Below are 26,411 nucleotides of genomic sequence, written 5' to 3'. Positions count from 1 at the left end.
ATTGTAATTTTCACACTGACCATCCTGTAATTCCGGAACCGGAAGTCGGATCAAATTCAGAAACTTTGCATAAGACGTGTAAACCTTTCATTTGAATCTAAGTTTGTGAGAATCGGTTCAGCCATCCCTGAGAAAACTTAGTGCACTTATTTTCATTTTTTTGCACAAGTCATCCTGTAATTCCGAAACCAGAAGTTGGATTCGAATAAAATTCAGAAACTTTGTATGGGGTTACAAGACCTTTCATTTGAATATAAGTGTGTGAAAATCGGTTCACATACATACATACATACACACATACAGACATTTTGCGTACTCGAGGATCTGAGTCGAATGGTAAATTACACTCGGCCCTCCTGGTCGGTTTTTACAGTGATTGCATAACCTTTTTATATGAGAAAGGCGAAAATGGGAAAATTATTTAGTCAGTGTATGTTGCTGAAAATAAAACTTATGATTGTTTTCGATAATTTTCCAGGAATCTGATAGCCAAAAAACAAACAATGGTATTCAATATCGTCTGCAGCTATTGTACGCAAATGGTAAGTAGTAAAACATTTAATATTATTTTTCTAAAGTATGAAATGTTGATTTTCGAGCTCTTGGGAGACAAACATTTAACCACAAAATTACTGGTAAGGAAGACCCAAATTGAACCATGCAACGGTGTGACAAAAGTTATAATTAGCAGTAGTTTGTCCTGCATAATTTATGCTAATAAGAAGCACTGCCTCAGGAGCACGGGATATCTTCTTGACTGAATACCAAGTTGAGGACCATTTAATCAGCATATGGAAAGCATTGTTGGTCTAGTATAAATATTTAATTCCATGTAGCTAGAGATATACTGACTACATTCGCTGGATTTGGTAAAAAAATTCATACAAAAATGAAGAATAATAAGAAATTGGCGGCACAAAGGCACAATCTTCAGCTTCCTCATATTTGCACATTATTAATCGTTTCGTGTGCAGACACAAACTTTAAGCTGGCTAGTGAATGTCTACGAAGCTATGAAACTGGCTAGCTACGAAAACTCTCGTGGAACGTGTATTTGCAAATTATAACGCCTCAACGAAAACGTATAATCGGTAATGCGGATTTGTACATACTCTTCTTATATAGCCACATTCCTTTCATTATTTTCTTCATATGCATACAGTTATATACATTTTACAAATAATCCAACTCTCCGAAACGATTCTTTTGTGAAAACTCTTATCCACTAGAATTAAATTTAATCATAGAAAGTTATTATTATATTTGCCCTTGCACTAAAATGCGCACCCATAAGGGAAAGATAAAGATTTTCACAATAAATCACACCAAAACAATTACCTCGCTTCATAACCAATCACCCCTAGTCGTAGTCGATTTTCCAAAAGAGATGACCATTTTCCTTGAACTGAGTATTCCCATGTTTATAACGGGATGCTGGTCGAGGTAACATTTCAAACTTTCCCCCAAACAGCAGACTTTTTGAAACTAACTAGTGTTCCGAATCTACTGCCACAAACCAAACAACACCAATACAGGATACGTTCTTATGCTATTGCTTCCTTCCTGCCCGGAAGCAATACCCGTCGCCAGCGATGATCCGGTAACATGCGTGCATAACAGTATCGAAGAAGAAAATTTAATAATCGTTGTTTGGTCTCTTAGTGTATACATGTTTGTGTGTACGGGTGGTGATTTCTTTTGTTTATTAGGGTTTCTTGTTTCGGAAAATATGGGTATAGAGAAGAAGCATGAGGCAAATAAGATTTCGGGGAACGTTCTACTCCCCCAAGTCCCACAAGGGGCAGTCCTATTACAGCTTACTCCATATTGCTCATACTTTCACTTTCCAATGCGGTGAATCTGCAACGAAATGTATCAGTGCACCAGCCTTATTGTCCGGAGAAGAGAAGGAAAACTTTTTTATCTTCTTAATTTATCCAATTAATATTAAGTGTTTCGATTCTTTGGGCTTCCCGTAACCCTTTCTGCAATTTGCTATTCCTCATTCAGAAACTGGACAGCGTCTTTCCTAATTTTCAATTATTTATCACAAGTGTAGAATCTGGCTTGTGCTTTTGCTAAACGTTTTGTGCATGATATATCCAATTATAGGATTCATAGAATTTCAAATCGTTTGAATGAATAGAAAATTTAAAATTATTTTAACGGTTTTATGCCTTATTTCAGGTGCTCGCCAGGAGCAGGATATTTTTGTGCGACTCATCGATTCGGTTACGAAGCAGGTAAGTTGAGAGATTGTGATAAAACTGTCAGCGAAACGATTCCATCCGTCAAGTCATGATCGTGTGTCTGCAGCACAACCACTCGTGGTAGGTCGGTCAAAGAAACTTTGAAAAAGACCGTATGGACCGTGAATAATTGAAAACGGCACTTCTACCATGGAAAAAGACGGTTGCAGTAAAATAACTGGTTAAATTGCAACAGACTGCACCGTAATAAAAGTAGTTTATAGGGTAGGGTGCGATTAGAAAGGGTTGTTCGACTTATTCCGTTTTTGGATACAAGAATTGCAATGTTTTGATTGAAACTGCTAAATAACTAAAAATCCAAAACGTTCTTTTATGTGCATTTTTAAACAGTTTAATCATAATTTAAACTAACGATTAAAAAAAATGTTTTTTTTACATAACAGCTAAACTCTCAACCTCAATCCAAATACAATTCACAAAGAGCTGTAACATCTCCGACATCGAATCCTACAAACTGCATTCGCAGTACATCTCTTTCGTTCTCAATCTTTAATGAACTTCTAACTCCATGTCCATAAACATTTCCGATCAAGTAAATTATTTACACTTTCCTAAACAATTTACCGCTTCAAAAGAGAGGAGTCTACCAGGCTACAGCACGAACTAGGGATATCGATATCCTTTGGCTTTCCCCCTCACTACTATGGCGTTTGCTCTTTTATTTTCGGTATGGCTAGTGTTAGCTTCTGATCCGATACTGGGCCGCACTGTAATAAATCCGTGATTCAATCCGATCAGACAATGTGACCATAAAAGCCAACAACTTTACTTACTGGTCTTTCTAATTCTAAAAGCGAACGAATAAAAACTATTTGTTCGATGTGGTGACGACGAACCTGCTGTCGAGAAAACTGCATCGTAATCAATTAAGCATTCTCGAACTGCTCGTACTGCAATAGAAACATGCTTGACATTTTCGTGCACCCCTCCCATGACGAAAGTAACGGCAACGAGTGTGCGGAGTTCGTTAGCGACTGTAGGTACCATAATTCATTCGCTACACCCTATTTTAAATTTGACATTTCACTTCAGGCCCAGGAAAGATTCGGAAACACATAAACAAACCATATGGTTGTTTGTTGCAGTTCTACAACATGACAGTTGTTCCTGTTGAACTACAGAAAAGTACACTGAACAAGTGAATCAAATCAAAAATTAACGCCTCATTTGATACAATTCGTTAGCTGTGGCAAATATGAAAGGAGCCGCTGTATTTGTTTCTACTGACGTTTGGATGTTTCCTTTTTCAATAGAGAACATTAAGAATTCGGTTGTAGGTCGGCTTAGGGCTTTTGACAATGGTTGTTTTGATTAGAATGTGATTTTCGTGTGCGGGTGTTCATTATTCAAGACTTATGATGCGACAAGTGGTGAAATTATAAGTGATTTTGATAGAGTATCCGCTGTGTTGATACCTTATGGCTGATTTTTTTCTTGTGACGGGATTACAAAATATTCAGGTAAACGTTCATATAGAACAATCATAACAAGAATCGATAAGAAGAAATTTTGTAAGTGGATTCAAAAACAAAAACAGCGAATTGATTTACGTGCCGAACAAAAAAATTGAAATGCAAATTAATAAACTAAACACATAAGAAACTAAGAAACTGAAAACATAAGAAACTAAGAAACTAAGAAACTAAGAAACTAAGAAACTAAGAAACTAAGAAACTAAGAAACTAAGAAACTAAGAAACTAAGAAACTAAGAAACTAAGAAACTAAGAAACTAAGAAACTAAGAAACTAAGAAACTAAGAAACTAAGAAACTAAGAAACTAAGAAACTAAGAAACTAAGAAACTAAGAAACTAAGAAACTAAGAAACTAAGAAACTAAGAAACTAAGAAACTAAGAAACTAAGAAACTAAGAAACTAAGAAACTAAGAAACTAAGAAACTAAGAAACTAAGAAACTAAGAAACTAAGAAACTAAGAAACTAAGAAACTAAGAAACTAAGAAACTAAGAAACTAAGAAACTAAGAAACTAAGAAACTAAGAAACTAAGAAACTAAGAAACTAAGAAACTAAGAAACTAAGAAACTAAGAAACTAAGAAACTAAGAAACTAAGAAACTAAGAAACTAAGAAACTAAGAAACTAAGAAACTAAGAAACTAAGAAACTAAGAAACTAAGAAACTAAGAAACTAAGAAACTAAGAAACTAAGAAACTAAGAAACTAAGAAACTAAGAAACTAAGAAACTAAGAAACTAAGAAACTAAGAAACTAAGAAACTAAGAAACTAAGAAACTAAGAAACTAAGAAACTAAGAAACTAAGAAACTAAGAAACTAAGAAACTAAGAAACTAAGAAACTAAGAAACTAAGAAACTAAGAAACTAAGAAACTAAGAAACTAAGAAACTAAGAAACTAAGAAACTAAGAAACTAAGAAACTAAGAAACTAAGAAACTAAGAAACTAAGAAACTAAGAAACTAAGAAACTAAGAAACTAAGAAACTAAGAAACTAAGAAACTAAGAAACTAAGAAACTAAGAAACTAAGAAACTAAGAAACTAAGAAACTAAGAAACTAAGAAACTAAGAAACTAAGAAACTAAGAAACTAAGAAACTAAGAAACTAAGAAACTAAGAAACTAAGAAACTAAGAAACTAAGAAACTAAGAAACTAAGAAAAAAATGCTCCTGAGAAACAATAAACAAATGTCGAAAGTGATCTGAATATTATTAAAATAAATTTATCAAGTATATTTCAGCTCAGTAAGAACACCATACAATATCATTTTCACGTAAGCAAGTAGGATCAGATTGCAACATCTGTACGTTATTTTAACAAAACTAAATAAACGAAACATTGAGTAGTTTAATCTTCGTGGGACAGACTGAGCCACTTTCCTTTCAATCGGTGCTACTGATTATCTCATCATCAGACGCGTGCCCTTCGTTCTTCTTGCTACGCCCCGCCATTTATCAACACTTGAAGCAAAGTGGTGGTGGATTAAAATCACGTCTCGCCTCTCCTCTCGCTGTTTCCCGTTTCCAATTTTTAAACCAGAGAAATTCGAATACTGCGATAAGCGAAAAACCCATACCAGCCGCTGTTTAACCGCCCGCTTCATTCGGCAATGACTGCTCAGACTGTGAAGAATCCATTTAGATATGGTCAGCGTGATAAGATCACAATCTCGCGCGCACAAGCATGCTGTCAGTGTTGTGTCTATATCTATGTATTATTGCCTCAATGGTGAGTACGGGGAATGGGACTGGGAACTCTTTGCAAGCCCGATAAGTAGGCAATTATGCAAGTTTTTACTTCGATGTCGAGGTCTGAAGAGGCAAGCGTTTTGCACATGTGGAAAGGGGTGATTGGAATTACAATTTTATTCCACTTCGTTCGGGAGGTATCGAATATCCTATTAAAATGCAGTGTGCCTTTTTGTTACATCTCTAACCCCGCTGATCGTTTGTGATACAATGTTTCTTGGCACTAGGGGCCAGTTTGGGTTTTACCAAAAACCAACTAGAAGGGCGAAAACTGAGAATCGAACAAGGGTAATTTATCATGCTCAGACGCGCAGCTCCGGTCGGTACCACGTGATTCTTAGCCTTTCGGGTACTCCCTGTCAAATTAACAATTATTGGTCTGCAGATGAAGGGACTCGGTACACTAGGTTCGCTAGATTTACGGGATCATTTATTCCAATTATTCCTAATCGAATTGCACTCAATTTGTATGCTGACTGACTGACTGCTTCCATTGTTCCGTTTCGGTGGTGTTAATTTATGCTGGGCCGTCTGCAGGCCAACGATTGCTGCAGGAACCGGTTTCTTGAGGAACGTTAGCTTTATACTTGGTTATATGGATTTCAAAATTTGATATATAATTTGTCATTTCATCTCATCTACTATAGGCCGTAACACGCTAATCTACACCGGCTCGAAAAGGAAATATTGCAGTTCATACTGTAATGTGTGAATTATTATATCAAAAAATGAGACAAAAACCTTTTTGAATCCACCTAGTGCTATAATGATGCCTTTCTCATATTACTTATATTTTCAAAAATATCACTAGAAGATTCTGTCGAGATTTTTTGTTCAAACGTGAATAAAATCAAAAATTTTCTCTGGTATAAACTCCCATCACCATTTCAATTTGTGAACAGCTCTGTCAAATTAATATAGATTAAAATGTGGCAACCCTTCACGCTATGCAAAATTAAACATCGCACGCTGTGTGCTAGGTGGTGACGTTTCCTTCCTGCTTACCAGCACGTACCGGTGCATACCGGTTTTGCATCGTCATTTTGTATAACAGTATGAAAGTTTTGATACTCATTGCCCTATAATTTCGGAACCGGACGTCAAATCTGGATAAGATGGTACCGTATCTTTCAAGACACTGAGAGCTTTAATTTGAATCATGATTTGTGACTATCGGTTTAATCGTTGCGGTAAGTTCCGTTTTTGGAGCATTTCTAACTTTTTTCGCAATTATTTTTAGTGTCTACTATGTTCGACACAATTACTAAAAACGTTAAATCTCACATTTTTGTTGAAGACTGTTCACGGTTTGGCCTTTTCCTTAAAAAGTTATTTAACATTTAAATTTTTATATGCACTAACTTTAACTACTAATAGGAATCAGGGTCGCAGACCAAAAGGCACATACATATACTTTTTGGACAGCTTAAATCTAGTAATATAAAGTTACGAAGTGTGTAGCGTGGCCCTTTTAAATTGTGTGAATTAGACAACAAAATATAAAGTGCTTTTTCGACCATTTTCTTAGGAAAAACGTACATTAATAAAATTGTTTATCTTCATATCACGCGTTTTTTTGTGATATCAGTCGATAAGTTACCTTTAGGCAACAACTTTTGCAAGAATTTGCAGTCGAGGTATAAAAATAGAGCATTAGTTTTAACACTAGACGAAAGAGAAAACTTTTCACTATAGCTTATTATTATGACTTACTCTCAGCGAGTACCGAGTCTTTCGGAATTCCTGTTCAAAGTGAATGTTGATAGGTGACTTATTAACCGCTATCACAAAAAAATCGCGAGATATTACCGACTTCAGTAGAAAATGTAAAATAATTGCAGTTAGGAAACAAATTAGTTACAAATTCCCTAAAATCATACAAACTTCGATTTCTTCGCGTTTCGCCTTCGGCTCATCAGTGCTTAAAGCAGCTCAAATTGAACCGCCATCTCCACCTAACAGTTCAATTTGAACCGCTAAGCAGAAGCAAAGTCCACACTATTTATGTGACCCTTGAATTGAACAGTTAGGCGGAGATATCGGTTCAATTTGAACTGCTTTAAGCACTGATGAGCCGAGCAGTTTTTGTTGGTTATTATTCTTTATTCTTAGTCTGTGCACGTTTTTATATTCAAGTTCAGGCATTTCTCTGTCTAGACTCATAATTTACATAATTTGATTTGTTACTTTACCGTGCAGGCATACGTAACGTTGAACCACTAACGCATTTTATTGTAATATTATCATCGACCAAATGCTCCAGCATTTGTATTATCAACCAACTCTTTTGTATTCTTAAAAATAATATGTAGCGCTGCTATCACCAACACCAACAGTGCATATTTGGAGCAGAAAATTTAATATAAAATTACTTCACTGTGCTTCATTTTCCAATATTCTTTAAAAGTAAAACTAAGCGTCAATATAAATGAACGGTCATATTCATTGAAATTAATGTATTCTAATTTAGTTTTACGCCGAGGATGGTTTTAAATCGAATTTTTGTTCAACTGATGTCCATTTCATAGTACTATTTATTCAGAAATAGTGTAAATTTCATTATTTTTTTCAGTGTATGGTTTAATTCACACATGGAAAGACCGAAATCAGCATTTTGGCGAAAAAATTAGTTGATTTTCTGATTTTAGTTAGTTATTTTTTGAGACAACTAAAAAAATCTTACTTTTGCTAATTTAGATTCTTTAATTCTAATTCCCTTAATAACAATAAAATATTTGTTGAAATGGCTACTTTTTTTAGTTGAATTCACCAATTAAACGTGCTGTCATTTCTTAGCTAAGGCACGCTTCATATCCATTCAACTAATTTTTTAGTTGAATTAGATAAAAAAAACGTTGTTTTCAACCAACATAAATGGTTAAATTGGTTTCTGCCAGTTGCAGCTATATGGCGCTCTGTCACCGAAAAAACGTTAACACCGTAATGACTACTAGCCACTAGATGGCACACGACTACCGAAAAAATGTCAGTCACGATTATTTTTTCTATATTGGCAGGTATAAATACGATGTTGTATTGGAGAAAAAGACATAAGCGAAACGTAAACTTCTTTTTGAAAATTTTTCTTCTCTATTGTTGTTTACTTCATTCGACTTCGCGAAATTGACTATCTCACTGAAAACTTTGAGCACTCGGAAAACAAAAACCGAATACAAGTAGTACACCGGACAGCGTAGCCCAGAAGGTTGGAAGATACAAAAAACATCATTTGACATATACAATTAGAGTGCAATATTCGAAACTCACTTCACTGTTCCCCGTGAAAACATTATTACGCACAATCGCTTTAAATGCGCACAAATTCTGAATAAATACATTTTCCACTAACAGTTTACGTCATTTTTACATATCGGTTTAGAAATTTATATATGGATATATCGTAACACATGCAAAAAACATCTAAACAATTTGCAAGCAGTTTCAACAAGACTGTCCCTTTTAGCTTTTTAATGGATTGTTTTGCTTTGACACTTCTCATGAGTTTTTAGCTAATAAACTTGTTAATAAAACCAATTTCATTTTTGTTTTCTTTGTCCTGTCCTTCAGTAATGATGGTGATAGATAAATAGAAACAAATTTTCTGATTTTAATAACAAAATTTGTTGTCAATGAGAATTTCGTACTGGATTGAAATATTGCTGGTTTGTGTCCTGAATATTCGCCAACTAAACACATTCTCTAAAAATAAGAGTTTTTTTCAGCACAGTAAATTCTCAATTTTAACTAATTTTATAGTTATTTTGGAAATTTTGTTGTTAAAATCAACTAATTCAAAAACAGTAATAAGAATTAGGCGCAGGGCTAATTTCGGTCGTTCCGTGCAAGAACGTTTTTGTTTGTAGGCATACTGGTAGTGGTTTAAGATATCATCCTTGAAATGAATTGGATTGGAATTAAAAGAACGGATAAGGAATATTCTATTAAAAGAATAAGTAAAACTTTTCGAAATTTAATGAGCACGTTAACATGCTTCTTTATTTTGATCAATTGCATACAAGAATGCATCATGAAATTATATTCAATCATTACATTATTGCACCAAAGATACACTAACGACCGATTCCAGTTTTTGAACATTTCCTACAAAGCTCCTTTTATTTAAATTATTGTGGTAAATGCCAGAACCAGCAGTCTCCTCAACTCGTGATCCGTTAGTGTAGAACATTTTCTCAGACTCAACATTCTGAAACTTATTTAAAAATATTTTGGACTTCCGTCAAGCGTAAGGTGTTCCGAGATTCCACGAGTTTCCTTCGATATGGATAAGTTAAAAAATAAACTGGAGTCGAGAGTATCTAGTATACCGACACATGTTGAAGTATATCTGAATGGATTGATTTCTTGTGACATGTGATGAAAATACACTGTCATGAATCTAGTTTGGGAATGAAGCTAAACTAGCTACTCAAAACAATATATCATCATTGGATTCAAAATCTCGCATTGTATAAGCAGTAGCAAAGATAGCTTCCAAAATCGATCTTTCAGGGGAAGCTACACGAAAAGACCGAAATCAGCATTTTGGCGAAAAAATTAGTTGATTTTCTGAGTTTAGTTAGTTATTTTTTGAGACAACTAAAAAAGTGTTACTTTTGCTAATTTAGATTTTCTAATTCTAGTTCCCTTAATAATAATAAAATATTTGTTGAAATGGCTATTTTTTTAGTTGAATTCTCCAATTAAACGTTCTGTCATTTCTTAGCCGAGCACACTTCATATCCATTCAACTAATTTTTTAGTTGAATTAGAGAAATAAAACGTTGTTTTCAACCAACATAAATGGTTTAATTGGTTTCTGCAATTCGCAGCTATATGGCGCTCTGTCACCGAAAAAACGTTAACACCGTAATGACTACTAGCCACTAGATGGCACACTACTACTTTCTGTCGCGGTTATCTTTTCTATATTGGCAGGTATAAATACGATGTTGTATTGGAGAAAAGGACGTAAACAAAAGATAAACTTTTTTTTGAAAATTTTACTTTTAAATCACTGTTTTCTTCATTCGACTTCGCGAAATCGACTCACTCACTGAAAACTTTGAGCACTCGGAAAACAAAAACCTAATACAAGTAGAACACCGGACGGCATAGTCGGAAGATTGAAAGATACAAAATACTTTATTTGACATATACAATTAGAGTGCAACATTCGAAACTCACTTCACTGTTCCGCGTAAAAACAACAAACATCGGTTTAGAAATCTATATACGGATATATCGTAACACATGCGAAAAACTTCAAAACAATTTGCAAGCAGTTTCAACAAGACTGTCCCTTTTAGCTTTTTAATGGATTGTTTTGCTTTGACACTTCTCATGAGTTTTTGGCTAATAAACTTGTTAATAACACCAATTTCATTTTTGTTTTCTTTGTGCTGTCCTTCAGTAATGACGGTGATAGATAAATAGAAACAAATTTTCTAATTTTAATAACGAAATTAGTTGTCAATGAGAATTTCGTGTTGGATTGAAATATTGCTGGTTTGTGTCCAGAATATTCGCCAACTAAACACATTCTCTAAAAATAAGAGATTTTTTCAGTAAAGTAAACTCTCAATTTTAACTAATTTTATAGTTATTTTTTAAATTTTGTTGTTAAAATCAACTAATTCAAAAACAGTAATACGAATTAGGCGCAGAGCTTATTTCGGTCGTTCTGTGTAGCGAAGCCGAATTCATTGTATGTGTCGAGTGCATGTAACACAAGTAATCCACAAGCAACGGTATTGGATTCGATTCATCTTGATAATTAGAGCAAATTCGCCAATATTCCAATATCCCATTACATTCATCGTTGTTTAATACAATCTTATTAGATCTTCCAAGTGAGCACCCCAGCACGATCCTTTTAATTATTCTTTGTTGGTTTGCATTATCAGATACCTAATATGTCCTCTCCAAGTGCAAGTGCAGAATGTATGCATGCATGCAGAATCGAATTAGATCCCAAGGTCGTTTGAAAGTTATGACTTGTGCTATCGTTCTTTCCGACAATTAAAGCTGAACCTTAGCGAGGCATGCTTCTTTAGAAAAACGACCATCCCTGTTTTCTTTGCGGGAAATTCGATTTCCAGCTTTGTAGTCCAAGTGGACAAAACATTTTAAGGTTTAATTCAGCGACTTTTTCGAATTCATGGCTCCAAACACAGAAACCACATCATCACCTTTAAGTTGGCTTAATGAGTTTTATGCCGGCTCAAGAAAAAAAGTTGACATCTTTCGAGTAATCTTAATATATGAAAATGATGTTCGATTAATTAAATAGCATTGCATAGTGAACTTTTTGTAAGGTTTGTTAAAATTTTCCTTACATAATTCGGGAGAAATTTTAGATAGCAAATCGATGAAAAAAAATCGAAAAATAAATTAATCGATTAGTTACAATTTCAAATTTCTATAGCTAATGAGTGAACGAAAGAATTAGCAAAACAGAATTATTCTATCTCGACTAAGAGAAATGTTAATGCATTAAAGCTCCATCATCGAAAAGGGGACTCAACAGAATTGTCGTCTTCGTAGATAGGCCTTCGACAAAGTGTCTCTAATAACTACACATTTTTGCACACAGTATGCTCTTGTTTTGTTTTCAAAGACAAGAAATGTTAAAAATTCTAACGAGTTTCCCGTTAGGCAGGATGAATTTTATAGTTTTTTTATATTTTATATGCTTATTTATCCCTAGATTTAATTAGTTTTTTAATCATCGAACATGTACAAAATGCGAATGTTTTTGAAATGGAGTAAAGTAAGTTTTTTTTTCTATTCTGAATGATGTCTTATACAATTATTCGCAGGAATTAACTACAATTCTGCTATGCAATGACGGTTCGATGACAAAAAATTATTGAAATGGATTCATTCATTTCAATATTACTGAATGTCGTTCATCAATTCTCTACTTAATAAATATGTATGTTTTTTTCCAATCAACCATGTGAAGCCACCATCAGTTCAAGGATTAATCTAGGAATGCGGGTAGACTTACCGTAGACCCGAAATTATTCATCGAGTAGTCTATACATTATTGTTGTTACTGAAGGGAAGACAAAAAGTGTTGGGTGGATCCGTAAGCCGAAGAGCTTACTCGTATGCTACGGAAATTCAAGACTTCCTTCCAATAATAACATCCAGCTAAAGGATGAATAACCTCGCTATACGTGCTTTAACCCACTTGATGGTTTGTTTGAGAAGGGCGCGTCAAACTCATATCAGTCCTTCAGTAGGAAACAAGTTCTTTCAAGTGACTCGGGTTGGTCACCCACGTTCCCTTGTCCAGTCCACAATTCGTATGATGCTGATGCTCCCTCACCCAAATGACCCCAATGCAAATGTTAAATATTATTGATATGAGGTATTGTTGTATAAACATTCAAAAGCACATATCAATAAGTGTATATGATTTATGGAACAGTAGAAAAGTAATTACATGTCATATGAAGTTAAAATATGTGAGAGAATCTGGACGATTTAAAATAAAATATGTTTGAAAACCTGGAAGATTATGGAATATTATTTTGTACGTAACCAACCAATATATTACTGTACAAAAACTATAGGTTTAATTGCACATCATGTAAAGTAAACAGTCCGTTAGTTCCAATTAATAATAATAATAATAATAATAATAACAATACTTTTTTTTCATAAATACGTTTATTTCATAGGCAATATACAAAAGTTTTTCTTCGCCGTGGCATCCACAATCAGAGATGTCTATCTCCTCTGTGTGACGAAGAGCAAGCAAAATTTCTCCCCTCGCACTGACAACTTCAACGAGAGCTCTTCTCTTTCACATTTATACACCACTGTTGTGTAAGTGTGCACCGCATCATGAGTGCGTTTGTTTATTTCCTTTTACCTCTTCCACTGAATCGCACCAAAGTGCTAGAGCATTAGCTAATAAATTCTCTGAGGTGGATGCAGATACTTCCACAGAGGTGTACACGCCGGTGAGCACTCTGCTGTATGGTTTCGTAGATGGATGCTGTATGGTTTTCGTAGCGTGGACACGCAAAATCAGCAAAATAAAACAATTTATCGTAAAATTTTCGGTTTTCCTTGCAAATTTTTCATAGCAAGGCCAGATCTACTCTCTATTAATTGAAGTTCACAGAAGTGTTCGCTCACAATCACGCGCCAGTGGTCACTTGGGTGTATTTAGACGAGAGCGCGTGTGAGCGATTCATGCGAAGAGAATGTGTTTCACTCGCGCCAGCTGCTTTAACCACAAGCACACACTCAAATGCTGTCTATTCGACACTGAGAAGAAGTGCGCTTTCCTCTTTGTGCGGTGCTTCGTTTTTTTCATCCTCGGTGTGACAGAAATCTGACTCTAGCGTTTATCACTCTGGTGAAATGCCATCTCTGTCCACAATACATAGTAGTTTAAACCTAATACATTTCGAATATTATATTAGTATGTTGGTACTCATTAGTTAATCTAAACACTGTTTTTATCAAGCGAGTTGCTATTTCAAATTACATTAAATAAAATACATTTATTTTGTACATGATCTTATAACTATTTCAGGTTTGTTTGTATCAGTTCACCACTTATATTCAACATCCTATAGTTGGCTATTGGTTGAACTCATGGAAGAGAAAACAGTCTAACATAAAATAAAATTTAAATTGGAACTCCAATGGATTTAATGAAATGATAAAGAAGTTTCATGTATGGAAGGTCACGACAAGCAAGAATGTCGCGAACTGGGACATTGGATAGTCTACCTTGGGTACGCAAGGAATTTATTAGTTGAGATCTGACATCACGAAACTCCACGCATGTCCAAACAACATGGTCAATATCGCGGTAACCTTCGCCGCAAGCACAATGATTAGTCTCGGAAAGTCCAATTCGAAGGAGATGTGCATCTAACGTGTAGTGATTGGACATGAGTCTGGACATCACACGAATGAAATCTCTACTCACATCCAGTCCCCTGAACCATGCCTTTGTCGATATTTTAGGAATAATTGAGTGCATCCACCGACCCAGATCATCTTTATCCCAAGAAGCTTGCCAGCTGGCAAGTGTTCTTTGTCGAGACGCTTAACGTTGAACCACTAACGCATTTTATTGTAATATTATCATCGACCAAATGCTCCAGCATTTGTATTATCAACCAACTCTTTTGTATTCTTAAAAATAATATATAGCGCTGCTATCACCAACACCAACAGTGCATATTTGGAGCAGAAAATTTAATATAAAATTACTTCACTGTGCTTCATTTTCCAATATTCTTTAAAAGTAAAACTAAGCGTCAATATAAATGAACGGTCATATTCATTGAAATTAATGTATTCTAATTTAGTTTTACGCCGAGGATGGTTTTAAATCGAATTTTTGTTCAACTGATGTCCATTTCATAGTACTATTTATTCAGAAATAGTGTAAATTTCATTATTTTTTTCAGTGTATGGTTTAATTCACACATGGAAAGACCGAAATCAGCATTTTGGCGAAAAAATTAGTTGATTTTCTGATTTTAGTTAGTTATTTTTTGAGACAACTAAAAAAATCTTACTTTTGCTAATTTAGATTCTTTAATTCTAATTCCCTTAATAACAATAAAATATTTGTTGAAATGGCTACTTTTTTTAGTTGAATTCACCAATTAAACGTGCTGTCATTTCTTAGCTAAGGCACGCTTCATATCCATTCAACTAATTTTTTAGTTGAATTAGATAAAAAAAACGTTGTTTTCAACCAACATAAATGGTTAAATTGGTTTCTGCCAGTTGCAGCTATATGGCGCTCTGTCACCGAAAAAACGTTAACACCGTAATGACTACTAGCCACTAGATGGCACACGACTACCGAAAAAATGTCAGTCACGATTATTTTTTCTATATTGGCAGGTATAAATACGATGTTGTATTGGAGAAAAAGACATAAGCGAAACGTAAACTTCTTTTTGAAAATTTTTCTTCTCAATTGTTGTTTACTTCATTCGACTTCGCGAAATTGACTATCTCACTGAAAACTTTGAGCACTCGGAAAACAAAAACCGAATACAAGTAGTACACCGGACAGCGTAGCCCAGAAGGTTGGAAGATACAAAAAACATCATTTGACATATACAATTAGAGTGCAATATTCGAAACTCACTTCACTGTTCCCCGTGAAAACATTATTACGCACAATCGCTTTAAATGCGCACAAATTCTGAATAAATACATTTTCCACTAACAGTTTACGTCATTTTTACATATCGGTTTAGAAATTTATATATGGATATATCGTAACACATGCGAAAAACATCTAAACAATTTGCAAGCAGTTTCAACAAGACTGTCCCTTTTAGCTTTTTAATGGATTGTTTTGCTTTGACACTTCTCATGAGTTTTTAGCTAATAAACTTGTTAATAAAACCAATTTCATTTTTGTTTTCTTTGTCCTGTCCTTCAGTAATGATGGTGATAGATAAATAGAAACAAATTTTCTGATTTTAATAACAAAATTTGTTGTCAATGAGAATTTCGTACTGGATTGAAATATTGCTGGTTTGTGTCCTGAATATTCGCCAACTAAACACATTCTCTAAAAATAAGAGTTTTTTTCAGCACAGTAAATTCTCAATTTTAACTAATTTTATAGTTATTTTGGAAATTTTGTTGTTAAAATCAACTAATTCAAAAACAGTAATAAGAATTAGGCGCAGGGCTAATTTCGGTCGTTCCGTGCAAGAACGTTTTTGTTTGTAGGCATACTGGTAGTGGTTTAAGATATCATCCTTGAAATGAATTGGATTGGAATTAAAAGAACGGATAAGGAATATTCTATTAAAAGAATAAGTAAAACTTTTCGAAATTTAATGAGCACGTTAACATGCTTCTTTATTTTGATCAATTGCATACAAGAATGCATCATGAAATTATATTCAATCATTACATTATTGCACCAAAGATACACTAACGACCGATTCCAGTTTTTGAACATTTCCTACAAAGCTCCTTTTATTTAAATTATTGTGGTAAATGCCAGAACCAGCAGTCTCCTCAACTCGTGATCCGTTAGTGTAGAACATTTTCTCAGACTCAACATTCTGAAACTTATTTAAAAATATTTTGGACTTCCGTCAAGCGTTAGGTGTTCCGAGATTCCACGAGTTTCCTTCGATATGGATAAGTTAAAAAATAAACTGGAGTCGAGAGTATCTAGTATACCGACACATGTTGAAGTATATCTGAATGGATTGATTTCTTGTGACATGTGATGAAAATACACTGTCATGAATCTAGTTTGGGAATGAAGCTAAACTAGCTACTCAAAACAATATATCATCATTGGATTCAAAATCTCGCATTGTATAAGCAGTAGCAAAGATAGCTTCCAAAATCGATCTTTCAGGGGAAGCTACACGAAAAGACCGAAATCAGCATTTTGGCGAAAAAATTAGTTGATTTTCTGAGTTTAGTTAGTTATTTTTTGAGACAACTAAAAAAGTGTTACTTTTGCTAATTTAGATTTTCTAATTCTAGTTCCCTTAATAATAATAAAATATTTGTTGAAATGGCTATTTTTTTAGTTGAATTCTCCAATTAAACGTTCTGTCATTTCTTAGCCGAGCACACTTCATATCCATTCAACTAATTTTTTAGTTGAATTAGAGAAATAAAACGTTGTTTTCAACCAACATAAATGGTTTAATTGGTTTCTGCAATTCGCAGCTATATGGCGCTCTGTCACCGAAAAAACGTTAACACCGTAATGACTACTAGCCACTAGATGGCACACTACTACTTTCTGTCGCGGTTATCTTTTCTATATTGGCAGGTATAAATACGATGTTGTATTGGAGAAAAGGACGTAAACAAAAGATAAACTTTTTTTTGAAAATTTTACTTTTAAATCACTGTTTTCTTCATTCGACTTCGCGAAATCGACTCACTCACTGAAAACTTTGAGCACTCGGAAAACAAAAACCTAATACAAGTAGAACACCGGACGGCATAGTCGGAAGATTGAAAGATACAAAATACTTTATTTGACATATACAATTAGAGTGCAACATTCGAAACTCACTTCACTGTTCCGCGTAAAAACAACAAACATCGGTTTAGAAATCTATATACGGATATATCGTAACACATGCGAAAAACTTCAAAACAATTTGCAAGCAGTTTCAACAAGACTGTCCCTTTTAGCTTTTTAATGGATTGTTTTGCTTTGACACTTCTCATGAGTTTTTGGCTAATAAACTTGTTAATAACACCAATTTCATTTTTGTTTTCTTTGTGCTGTCCTTCAGTAATGACGGTGATAGATAAATAGAAACAAATTTTCTAATTTTAATAACGAAATTAGTTGTCAATGAGAATTTCGTGTTGGATTGAAATATTGCTGGTTTGTGTCCAGAATATTCGCCAACTAAACACATTCTCTAAAAATAAGAGATTTTTTCAGTAAAGTAAACTCTCAATTTTAACTAATTTTATAGTTATTTTTTAAATTTTGTTGTTAAAATCAACTAATTCAAAAACAGTAATACGAATTAGGCGCAGAGCTTATTTCGGTCGTTCTGTGTAGCGAAGCCGAATTCATTGTATGTGTCGAGTGCATGTAACACAAGTAATCCACAAGCAACGGTATTGGATTCGATTCATCTTGATAATTAGAGCAAATTCGCCAATATTCCAATATCCCATTACATTCATCGTTGTTTAATACAATCTTATTAGATCTTCCAAGTGAGCACCCCAGCACGATCCTTTTAATTATTCTTTGTTGGTTTGCATTATCAGATACCTAATATGTCCTCTCCAAGTGCAAGTGCAGAATGTATGCATGCATGCAGAATCGAATTAGATCCCAAGGTCGTTTGAAAGTTATGACTTGTGCTATCGTTCTTTCCGACAATTAAAGCTGAACCTTAGCGAGGCATGCTTCTTTAGAAAAACGACCATCCCTGTTTTCTTTGCGGGAAATTCGATTTCCAGCTTTGTAGTCCAAGTGGACAAAACATTTTAAGGTTTAATTCAGCGACTTTTTCGAATTCATGGCTCCAAACACAGAAACCACATCATCACCTTTAAGTTGGCTTAATGAGTTTTATGCCGGCTCAAGAAAAAAAGTTGACATCTTTCGAGTAATCTTAATATATGAAAATGATGTTCGATTAATTAAATAGCATTGCATAGTGAACTTTTTGTAAGGTTTGTTAAAATTTTCCTTACATAATTCGGGAGAAATTTTAGATAGCAAATCGATGAAAAAAAATCGAAAAATAAATTAATCGATTAGTTACAATTTCAAATTTCTATAGCTAATGAGTGAACGAAAGAATTAGCAAAACAGAATTATTCTATCTCGACTAAGAGAAATGTTAATGCATTAAAGCTCCATCATCGAAAAGGGGACTCAACAGAATTGTCGTCTTCGTAGATAGGCCTTCGACAAAGTGTCTCTAATAACTACACATTTTTGCACACAGTATGCTCTTGTTTTGTTTTCAAAGACAAGAAATGTTAAAAATTCTAACGAGTTTCCCGTTAGGCAGGATGAATTTTATAGTTTTTTTATATTTTATATGCTTATTTATCCCTAGATTTAATTAGTTTTTTAATCATCGAACATGTACAAAATGCGAATGTTTTTGAAATGGAGTAAAGTAAGTTTTTTTTTCTATTCTGAATGATGTCTTATACAATTATTCGCAGGAATTAACTACAATTCTGCTATGCAATGACGGTTCGATGACAAAAAATTATTGAAATGGATTCATTCATTTCAATATTACTGAATGTCGTTCATCAATTCTCTACTTAATAAATATGTATGTTTTTTTCCAATCAACCATGTGAAGCCACCATCAGTTCAAGGATTAATCTAGGAATGCGGGTAGACTTACCGTAGACCCGAAATTATTCATCGAGTAGTCTATACATTATTGTTGTTACTGAAGGGAAGACAAAAAGTGTTGGGTGGATCCGTAAGCCGAAGAGCTTACTCGTATGCTACGGAAATTCAAGACTTCCTTCCAATAATAACATCCAGCTAAAGGATGAATAACCTCGCTATACGTGCTTTAACCCACTTGATGGTTTGTTTGAGAAGGGCGCGTCAAACTCATATCAGTCCTTCAGTAGGAAACAAGTTCTTTCAAGTGACTCGGGTTGGTCACCCACGTTCCCTTGTCCAGTCCACAATTCGTATGATGCTGATGCTCCCTCACCCAAATGACCCCAATGCAAATGTTAAATATTATTGATATGAGGTATTGTTGTATAAACATTCAAAAGCACATATCAATAAGTGTATATGATTTATGGAACAGTAGAAAAGTAATTACATGTCATATGAAGTTAAAATATGTGAGAGAATCTGGACGATTTAAAATAAAATATGTTTGAAAACCTGGAAGATTATGGAATATTATTTTGTACGTAACCAACCAATATATTACTGTACAAAAACTATAGGTTTAATTGCACATCATGTAAAGTAAACAGTCCGTTAGTTCCAATTAATAATAATAATAATAATAATAATAACAATACTTTTTTTTCATAAATACGTTTATTTCATAGGCAATATACAAAAGTTTTTCTTCGCCGTGGCATCCACAATCAGAGATGTCTATCTCCTCTGTGTGACGAAGAGCAAGCAAAATTTCTCCCCTCGCACTGACAACTTCAACGAGAGCTCTTCTCTTTCACATTTATACACCACTGTTGTGTAAGTGTGCACCGCATCATGAGTGCGTTTGTTTATTTCCTTTTACCTCTTCCACTGAATCGCACCAAAGTGCTAGAGCATTAGCTAATAAATTCTCTGAGGTGGATGCAGATACTTCCACAGAGGTGTACACGCCGGTGAGCACTCTGCTGTATGGTTTCGTAGATGGATGCTGTATGGTTTTCGTAGCGTGGACACGCAAAATCAGCAAAATAAAACAATTTATCGTAAAATTTTCGGTTTTCCTTGCAAATTTTTCATAGCAAGGCCAGATCTACTCTCTATTAATTGAAGTTCACAGAAGTGTTCGCTCACAATCACGCGCCAGTGGTCACTTGGGTGTATTTAGACGAGAGCGCGTGTGAGCGATTCATGCGAAGAGAATGTGTTTCACTCGCGCCAGCTGCTTTAACCACAAGCACACACTCAAATGCTGTCTATTCGACACTGAGAAGAAGTGCGCTTTCCTCTTTGTGCGGTGCTTCGTTTTTTTCATCCTCGGTGTGACAGAAATCTGACTCTAGCGTTTATCACTCTGGTGAAATGCCATCTCTGTCCACAATACATAGTAGTTTAAACCTAATACATTTCGAATATTATATTAGTATGTTGGTACTCATTAGTTAATCTAAACACTGTTTTTATCAAGCGAGTTGCTATTTCAAATTACATTAAATAAAATACATTTATTTTGTACATGATCTTATAACTATTTCAGGTTTGTTTGTATCAGTTCACCACTTATATTCAACATCCTATAGTTGGCTATTGGTTGAACTCATGGAAGAGAAAACAGTCTAACATAAAATAAAATTTAAATTGGAACTCCAATGGATTTAATGAAATGATAAAGAAGTTTCATGTATGGAAGGTCACGACAAGCAAGAATGTCGCGAACTGGGACATTGGATAGTCTACCTTGGGTACGCAAGGAATTTATTAGTTGAGATCTGACATCACGAAACTCCACGCATGTCCAAACAACATGGTCAATATCGCGGTAACCTTCGCCGCAAGCACAATGATTAGTCTCGGAAAGTCCAATTCGAAGGAGATGTGCATCTAACGTGTAGTGATTGGACATGAGTCTGGACATCACACGAATGAAATCTCTACTCACATCCAGTCCCCTGAACCATGCCTTTGTCGATATTTTAGGAATAATTGAGTGCATCCACCGACCCAGATCATCTTTATCCCAAGAAGCTTGCCAGCTGGCAAGTGTTCTTTGTCGAGACGCGCTATAGAATTCGTTGAAAGCAATCGGTCTCTCATAAATTTCACCCTCAATAGCCCCACGTTTGGCCAATATCGGCTCTTTCATTGCCTGGAATGGAGCAATGAGCCAGAACCCAAACTATTGTGATTTATAATTATTATTCAATATGACGTTCAGGCACTGTTTTATTTTGCCCAAGAAAAAAGGTTCATTTTTGCAAGCAGCGTTTGAGCGAATAGCTTCAATTGCACTCAGACTATCTGTGAAAAGAAAATAATGGTTTGGAGATAACGTGACGATTACACTCAAACTATAATGAACTGCTGCTAACTCTGCTATATAAACAGATGCAGGTTCTTGAAGCTTAAATGAGACCGAAACATTATTGTTGAATATACCAAACCCAGTAGCCTCTTCAATTCGTGATCCTATAATAACAATAATAATGATAACAATAATAACAAAACAATGATAATAATATGATATGATATAATACAATATATATATATATATATATATATATATATATATATATATATATATATATATATATATATATATATATATATATATATATATATATATATATATATATATATATATATATATATATATATATATATATATATATATATATATATATATATATATATATATATATATATATATATATATATATATATATATATAGTGAATAAAAACACAGCATGACATGCTGCTATATACTATGATAAATATTGCAATGTGAGCTATTCCGCACCCTCTCATTCTGCTACTAACGCGTAAGGGGATAGCTTTTCTATTGACAAGTCGACACTGTTCTATTGACCAAATGTCATCATAGACATGCGGGGAGGCCTCATATAGGTACTTGTAAGGACTTATTTATATCACCTTTTGACGACCTGCGTGAAAGCATATACGGCTTTTAATGAAAAAAATTGAACCTTCTCTTCCTTGAGCGATTTATGATCGGGTTACTGCACATTGTTTAACTAAAATTAACAAACGAGTTATCATCATAAATTGTCATCATGTTTTAATTTATCTATAATGTGAAATACAACCATATTAAGCTAGTTTTTTCATGATGTTACGCGTTCAACTATTATACAATTTGTTCACGTCCATCTATGCCAATTTTTTTAAATCCACTAAATAACTAGAGCCTTGTTTATATCCCAATAGCAACCTACCCAATTGCAACCAAACACATTGGATTAACGACGGTATATCCCAAAATCCGAACATCTGTAAATCAATTAAATTCAAATAAGAGATTCGGATAAATACATGCATCAACCGGGAAATATATAGCGCAGTCGGGATCAACAAGCCGACAAGATCCCTAACCTATCCTAAAGCCTACTCAATAACACCCTCTCGTTTTTCCTCTAGACCGACAAAAGGTTTATGTACATACAACCTACCCGCCACATCGACGACCATCATGAACCGCAAGCACGGGGAAAATATCTATTAACTCAGCCAGTGCTTGGCCAGCGTTGATCCGGGCCCAAATCCGGAAGGATAACATTAGTCTTAAAAATCTTGCCAAAATTATGCTTCTCTTTTGTTGGTACCGGGAACGGTAACGCTGCCGCAAGCGTTGGAAAAAGGGAAAAGATAACGATGAGCGAGAAGCGGAATAATAAATTGGGTTCTAATCTAGACTGCTTTCTGTGAGACTGTGTTGGGTTAAAAACGACACGATGAAATACGAATGAAGGTGCTGCAACCGGTGGAAAATAGTAACAGTTGGTGGATTACAATCTAACCTTGATGGTGATGTCATTCTTTCCAAAAGGTCACTGAACGGTATTCAAAAATTAGGAAAAAAACAAGAGGAAGAGAAAAATATTTTTTGGAAACTTTAAATAGAATTTTTTGTATTTTGAGAAACTTTTTATAGGAAAAAGCTCCATCTTGGTAATTTGAAATACGAATATAATATTCGTTGCAAGAAACCTCAATATGTGAATGAATATTTTTTCTACGGTCTCCGAAACAACATGACCTTTTGCACGGTTTCTCACAATTTGAACACAGATTTTTTGACCGGTTTTATATTTTATATTTCATTCATGTTGTTCAATGTATTTCACAAGATTGCTTCATATTTCTCCAATGTCTATTGATGCATTAAAAATAAACATTTACGAAATTTAACTAATTCATAGAAAAGCACAATATAACCATTTTTCCACTAACCAATGGACCACCCAACACGAATCCACCAGAAAATTGACACAAATTATCAGATTGTTCACAAATCACAGTTTTCTCATGACAAAAAAAAGGACATCATCCTCCTGAGCTGCCGTTTGGCTCAGAGTGAATGCCATATAAAATAAGAAATAAAAAAAAACAGAATGAAGCAATCGACAGCAAATCCCGGTTCTATGGAATGGTCGGAGCTTCCGCCAGTGCGTTAAAATTTTACCCATCACCAATGCGCAAACGGACGCCGGGATTCGTTTTGTTTACATTTCAAATCCGTCTCCTGGGGAAAAGCGACTCTCGCCGGTTCGTGCCGGTACGACTCAGCCGGGCACTGTGTTGGCTGATAGATCGCTAGAGAGTATGGTCAGTTCTTTCGGCTCATAGTTCGACGAAGCGAAGAGGCTTACAATTAGATTGATTGAATGAATGTATTGCCCTGTACAAAAAACCTTTCCACCCATATGCCTGTTTTGGTAGGTGAATATAAAAAAGGAGCCATTCCCATTCCTATTGTTAGTGTGCTCCATATGAGTGCGGCGAACAAATAATTCATGAAATTTTATTTATGGACTAAACGGTGAACACACGGTGAGTGTAATCGGCACAAATGGCAGTTTCCGTGTCAGCTTGTCTTCCTCCTGATGTCTGAGGATTATAGTGTTTTTACCTATGAAAATTGACATTCAAGTGGGGCATTTTATCGATGGTATACTGATACTGTGGATTGTTGAAAAATGTGATCATTTGTTGTTCATTCCAAACAGTTTATGCTTCATACATCGAGAAATCTTTGATAGATGTGAACATTCAATTGGTCTACAAAACCCGAAACGGATTACCCAAAACAACTTCCTTCCGTGACGCGTGTCCCTTCAAACCATTCCCAATTACAAGTATCCGATTTCCAGGAAAATAAAGAAATCAAAATTATTAATTGTACTTGTTTGCCTACCGAGACGGCGTTTCTCTCCCCACTGCCAACACGTGGTTTCCTTGATGGGAGGCCACGTGCACCGGCCGCGTGGCATCGATAATCAGGAACAAAAAGCCAGGGAAAATTATTAAAATTTACGCAATCGCTTTCGGCTGTCGTCTGGCGCGTAGACAAATAAGGGGGCGTTACGAACCCGATATTTTCGGTCGCCGTCGAACGATAGACTGACAATTGTGGGCCAAGAGGAAATAATCATTTAAATATCACTAATCGGATCGACGGGGGCTGGGAAAATTATGCTTGCATCCGGTGACACGCTTAACTAGAATAACATTTTTACGTAATCTGTGCAAGGCATTCAACAAGCTTTGGTTCTATTTTGCATAGTTGGCTTTAACGATGTCTTGATGTTGAAAAATTCTATTGAGGTTTAATCAGTGCAATAAACTTCGCTTTTAAAAATGTGCTACTTCAGCACAATGGTTCACTTATCAAGAAATAAAAATAAAGAGAAAAATGCAATTCCAAGTCGGCGCAACTGATAATCGCAGTACATATGTCGAATGGATGTTCACCGGCTTTATGTTTTTTTGTGCGCTATATTTGCTTAGCATTTATGCTAAGTGTGCTATATCTTTTACTCGGCTTGAAGTGAGCTACGCATTTTAGAAAAAAAAACTTATCTTTGGTGTCGCGTGTAGGAGTGATTCAAATCGGGTTTGGAGTTCTATCGTTATCGTGACGAAATACACTTCATAACTCCGTTGAATCAAACTGAGTTGTAGTATATATCCCTAATTCAAAACATACAATGGCAAATAAACAACTAAAAAATTTCCGCTATCGGAGATCAAGTTCTGCATTTAAGCGTGGTGTTAGGTAGGTTTAGTAGTCTCGCAAACCAACCGAGAATTTTGAAGAACTCTTAGTGACAGTAGAATCAAAACCATACTTACCTGGCAGAGGGGTTATCAACAAGGCGTTTCCCCCAGGGCGAGACCCTTCCATTGCACTTCGGTTGGGTTGACCCCTGCGAGTATCCCTCATGTGGATAACTCGTTTGTGAAATTAAAGTGGTGTTATGTTGAAATTTTCACATGTGTTGATATTTGGCCTTATAAAGTTAAGTTATAAAGCACAAAAGATAGATAAACAAAATGTGCATTCGAACATACAAAATAATTTTATAGATATGGAAACAGTCCCCGAGTATAATGGCAAAACGCTTTGTAGCTACTCAGTTATGTGAGCCATAGGTATATGGTAAACAGGATATTGTTTGTTCAGCAATTACAGTACAGGAGCGCTTTTTACGCTTTGATTCTGCACCGTTCTTTACTGTATTTTTTCTGTCATTTCCCTGTCGGTTGCTATCCTGTTGTTTTTTATTTACACATTGCTACTGTCCAGTGACCATTTGATCCGTATGATAGTCCATCATCCATGATGGTGGGACTGGTGGTAGACAACAGTAGCGATTCGCAAACATCATAATCGCAGCTCTCCGGTTATCACAGGCCGGTAAACGACCAAACACCCAAAATAACAGACCATTCCAAACCAGTTAGGAGCAGCATCCCGTCAGAAAAAAACGACCCAGAACAAAAGAGAGAGCATTTTATGATGAGCTTTTGTTTTCTCCGTGCTGTTTTTTTTTCTGCCGTTCCTGACCGGAATTTAACCCGAATTGCTGTCTCGTCTCGCTCCGCTCTACCCTCAGCTTCTTAAAAGGTTTAAACTCTTTTTTGTCTGCTTCACTGTGACCTCACAATCGCACTCACATGCAGCACATATTTGGCTTGGTCAGTGTTTTTGGAATGACCAACGGCGGCATCA

General features: G+C 35.1%; 1 protein-coding gene and 1 pseudogene across 3 annotated transcripts in view; both read left to right on the top strand.

Moving 5' to 3' along the window:
* The window catches only part of LOC131434927 (transcription factor collier), a 128,074-nt gene that overhangs the window by 35,866 nt on the left and 65,797 nt on the right, over window positions 1-26,411 (top strand). For all 3 annotated transcript variants that reach the window (XM_058602216.1, XM_058602217.1, XM_058602214.1), the window contains exons 3-4: window positions 479-542; window positions 2,188-2,243. In XM_058602216.1, coding sequence (XP_058458199.1) covers window positions 479-542; window positions 2,188-2,243 — 120 coding nt within the window. The remainder of the gene's footprint in view (window positions 1-478; window positions 543-2,187; window positions 2,244-26,411) is intronic.
* LOC131439681 (U1 spliceosomal RNA) lies at window positions 25,524-25,675 on the top strand (annotated as a pseudogene).

Source organism: Malaya genurostris, chromosome 3 (genome assembly GCF_030247185.1).
Source record: "Malaya genurostris strain Urasoe2022 chromosome 3, Malgen_1.1, whole genome shotgun sequence".
NCBI classification, from domain to species: Eukaryota; Metazoa; Arthropoda; class Insecta; order Diptera; family Culicidae; genus Malaya; species Malaya genurostris.
The sequence above is the reverse complement of the archived record's forward strand: the minus strand, read 5'-3'. Positions and strand labels throughout refer to the sequence as shown.